Source organism: Choristoneura fumiferana, chromosome 12, assembly GCF_025370935.1.
Source record: "Choristoneura fumiferana chromosome 12, NRCan_CFum_1, whole genome shotgun sequence".
Taxonomy (NCBI): Eukaryota; Metazoa; Arthropoda; class Insecta; order Lepidoptera; family Tortricidae; genus Choristoneura; species Choristoneura fumiferana.
Window position 1 is genome coordinate 1,372,817 of NC_133483.1, and position 3,333 is coordinate 1,376,149.

Genomic DNA, 3,333 nt, shown 5'->3' on the forward strand with positions numbered 1-3,333 from the left:
TAAATGATATCAGATGCTTATTTAAAAACAAAGAGAATGAATAAGACAAAAATTGGAAATATAAAAATATAGAAAAGTAAAACGAAAACAATACCATATTATAGTCTACATAATAAACATAGGTAGGTACATGTTTATTGAAGTGAGGGAGTGACGGTTACCCAAACGTACATCTAGAATTCTAGACATACAGGACTTAATTAAATATTTAAACTTACTGTTGCAACCTTCCCTTTTCACAAATTAGTGAGGTTAAACCATAATGAAATGCAAAATAGACACGATTATGTTAAATTTTTCACCAATAACACAAACACAACTCAACACGCAACCAAAAACGTTAGAAATAAAAATACCCCGAACAAGTATTATCATCTCTTTTAAAACACTCCCAGAGGTTTTGACCCTTCTAATGCTCTACCAAAAGTATTCAATAAATTATACAAAAATTAACCATGTCCTGTTCTCAATTCCAGAGGCTGTCATTGCACCTAGCGGTGGTGCTGTTGGCAATCTACCAGACATGCCGAGCCGAGCCGGCCATCCCGAGCTATGCGAACCAAAACTACGCGGTCTTCGGCTCACCGATACGCGCCGACCTCGACGAGGACGGCTACTTCTATCCCAAGCCGAAGATCCCGTTCCCACCGCCACCACCGCCACCGACACGGCCACCGCCCTCCCCGCCGACACAAGGCTATTTCTATGAAACTCCTAGACCGACACCTCCTAGGCCACCGCCGCCGCCGCCGCCAACGCAAGGATACATCTACAATACGCCAATAGTGCCGTTCTCACCTACAACTAGGCCACCACCACCACCACCCCCTCGTACGACCAGGCCACCACCTCCCCCACCCCGCCTACTACCAGGCCTCCTCCTCCACCACCACCGACCACTAGACCACCCCCACCAAGATCAACAGGCTACGACTACCCTACACCAAAAATTCCGTTCACTTTTCCTACAACGCCCAGACCTACACCGCCGCCGACGACAGCAAGAACTACCACTACTACTACGCCACGCCCCACTCCTCCTCCCACTACGCGTCCAACTAGGCCTCCAACCTATCCGACTTATTCCACGCTACTCCCAGTTACAAGGACCACAGGCTACAATTACCCAAGTCCCAGTGTCCCCTTTACCTACCCCACAACAACCAGAAGACCACCACCGACAACAGCTCGAACTTTCCCTCCGTCAACCTACTTACCACCAACTACCACTACTCGAAGACCGCTACCACCATCTACATACCTACCCCCTGTAACCACCCCACGTCCGACACCACCCCCAACTACTCGTCGCACCCCACCTCCTACTACCCGTCCACCACCAACTACAAGACGTACCCCACCTCCTACTAGACCACCAACGTACCCTACATACTCAACCCAACTCCCCGTCTCCAGAACCACTGGCTACAACTATCCAACCCCCAGCGTACCCTTCACTTATCCAACAACAACGACAACTAGACGCCCAACTTTCCCTCCTTCCACTTATTTGCCACCAACCACTACTAGGAGGCCTCTACCACCGTCTACCTACTTGCCCCCAGTGACTACTCCGCGCCCTACTCCACCTCCCACAACACGCCGTACTCCTCCCCCTACAACGCGTCCCCCACCAACAACTAGACGTACTCCTCCCCCTACCAGACCACCTACATATCCCACGTACTCCACTCAACTTCCTGTGAGTAGAACAACTGGATACAATTACCCAACTCCCAGCATTCCTTTCACTTTCCCAACGACAACAACGACCAGGCGTACGCCTCCCCCGAGAACTAACCCACCGTCAACCTATTTACCCCCTACTACTACGAGAAGACCGCTACCACCATCTACTTACTTACCCCCAGTGACTACCCCACGCCCTACCCCTCCCCCAACTACTCGTCGAACACCTCCCCCTACAACACGGCCACCTCCAACAACAAGAAGAACACCACCACCAACCAGACCTACGTACCCGACTTACTTACCACCGGTAACAAGAACTACTGGTTACAACTACCCAACACCTAGCGTCCCTTTTACATTCCCAACAACTACAACTACTAGGCGACCGCCTCCCACTACAGCTCGTACTTTCCCTCCATCCACCTATTTACCCCCCACACCACCCCCAACTACTCGCCGTACCCCTCCCCCCACAACGCGTCCCCCACCTACAACAACTACTAGACCTCCAACTTATTACACTCAACCTACTGTATCCATAACAACTGGCTACTATTACCCGCAGCCATCAAATCCCTTCACGTACCCCACTAGGCCTCCTGTATACATACCACCTTCAACTACCAGAGCGCCTCCGGTCTATATACCTCCATCCACCACTCGGGCACCTTACGTTCCACCGTCCACCACGAGGCCGCCTGTTTACATTCCTCCCCGAACAACCCGACCTCCCCCGGTGTACATACCCCCGTCAACCACTAGGGCGCCACCGATATACTTACCCCCTTCCACAACCAGAGCACCTTTCGTACCAGACCAAGGATACTTCTACGATAAACCAAGAGTACCATTCAACTTCTAAGTTAGGTAAAAGTACATTCAATGTTGCCATAATTGTGATACCAAAAAGTACTTTTTTAGTACTTTGGAGTAAGGTTTGTTATTAGGCCGGGACATTAAACTTATTTGCTTACGGCACATACAAAGACTACTTAGAGAATAAGTCGGACTACTTAGAGTTGACTCCAGCTCAGTGTAAGAAGCTACAACACTTAACTATAGCTACGCTTGCTACACAAGAGAAATGTATACCGTACAGTGTTTTGTTAAAAGAGCTGGATATTAAGAATGTTAGAGACCTGGAAGATCTCATCATTGAAGCTATTTACGCTGGTAAGAATTTGGTTAATATATTTTAATGTTTCTTTATTGATTTCCAGTTTTAGGTACATTTTATTTGCTCCAAGGCAATCACTAGAGCTGGCATGAATAAATTAAATGAGAGAATGTTGATATCTATTCATTAAGCGATAGGTAATCATGTTTTAGACAATTATTTATTTATTTTTTATTTATTGGTAAAAACTATGTTCACGTGGCATGACAGTTTACACTAATGCACCACGAAAACGAAATCTATTATTTAAACTTACACTGAACATACTAACTAAACTTAGGTTTAAACTTATTATAATAATAACAGGTTCAAATTGGGACAGTCGAAATCCTATCATCTAAAAACTCACAAAACCGCAAGCATTCAGCACGCACAGTCGTCCATCTCCACGCTAGCAGGTCGCACTCAGGTGTCGATGCCAGCAACGCGTTAAGCTGTGTTAGGACACGGAGTAAAGGCGAGTT

At 47.3% G+C, this 3,333-nt stretch overlaps 1 protein-coding gene across 1 annotated transcript; it reads left to right on the forward strand.

Annotated features, from left to right (window-relative positions):
* Nucleotides 1-455: 455 nt before the first annotated feature.
* On the forward strand, nucleotides 456-2,648 carry LOC141433611 (uncharacterized). The gene is made up of 2 exons (XM_074095722.1): nucleotides 456-572; nucleotides 809-2,648. Exons 1-2 carry the CDS (start codon nucleotides 456-458, stop codon nucleotides 2,552-2,554), a joined length of 1,863 nt encoding a protein of 620 aa, XP_073951823.1. The 3' UTR covers nucleotides 2,555-2,648.
* The last annotated feature ends 685 nt before the right edge of the window (nucleotides 2,649-3,333 follow it).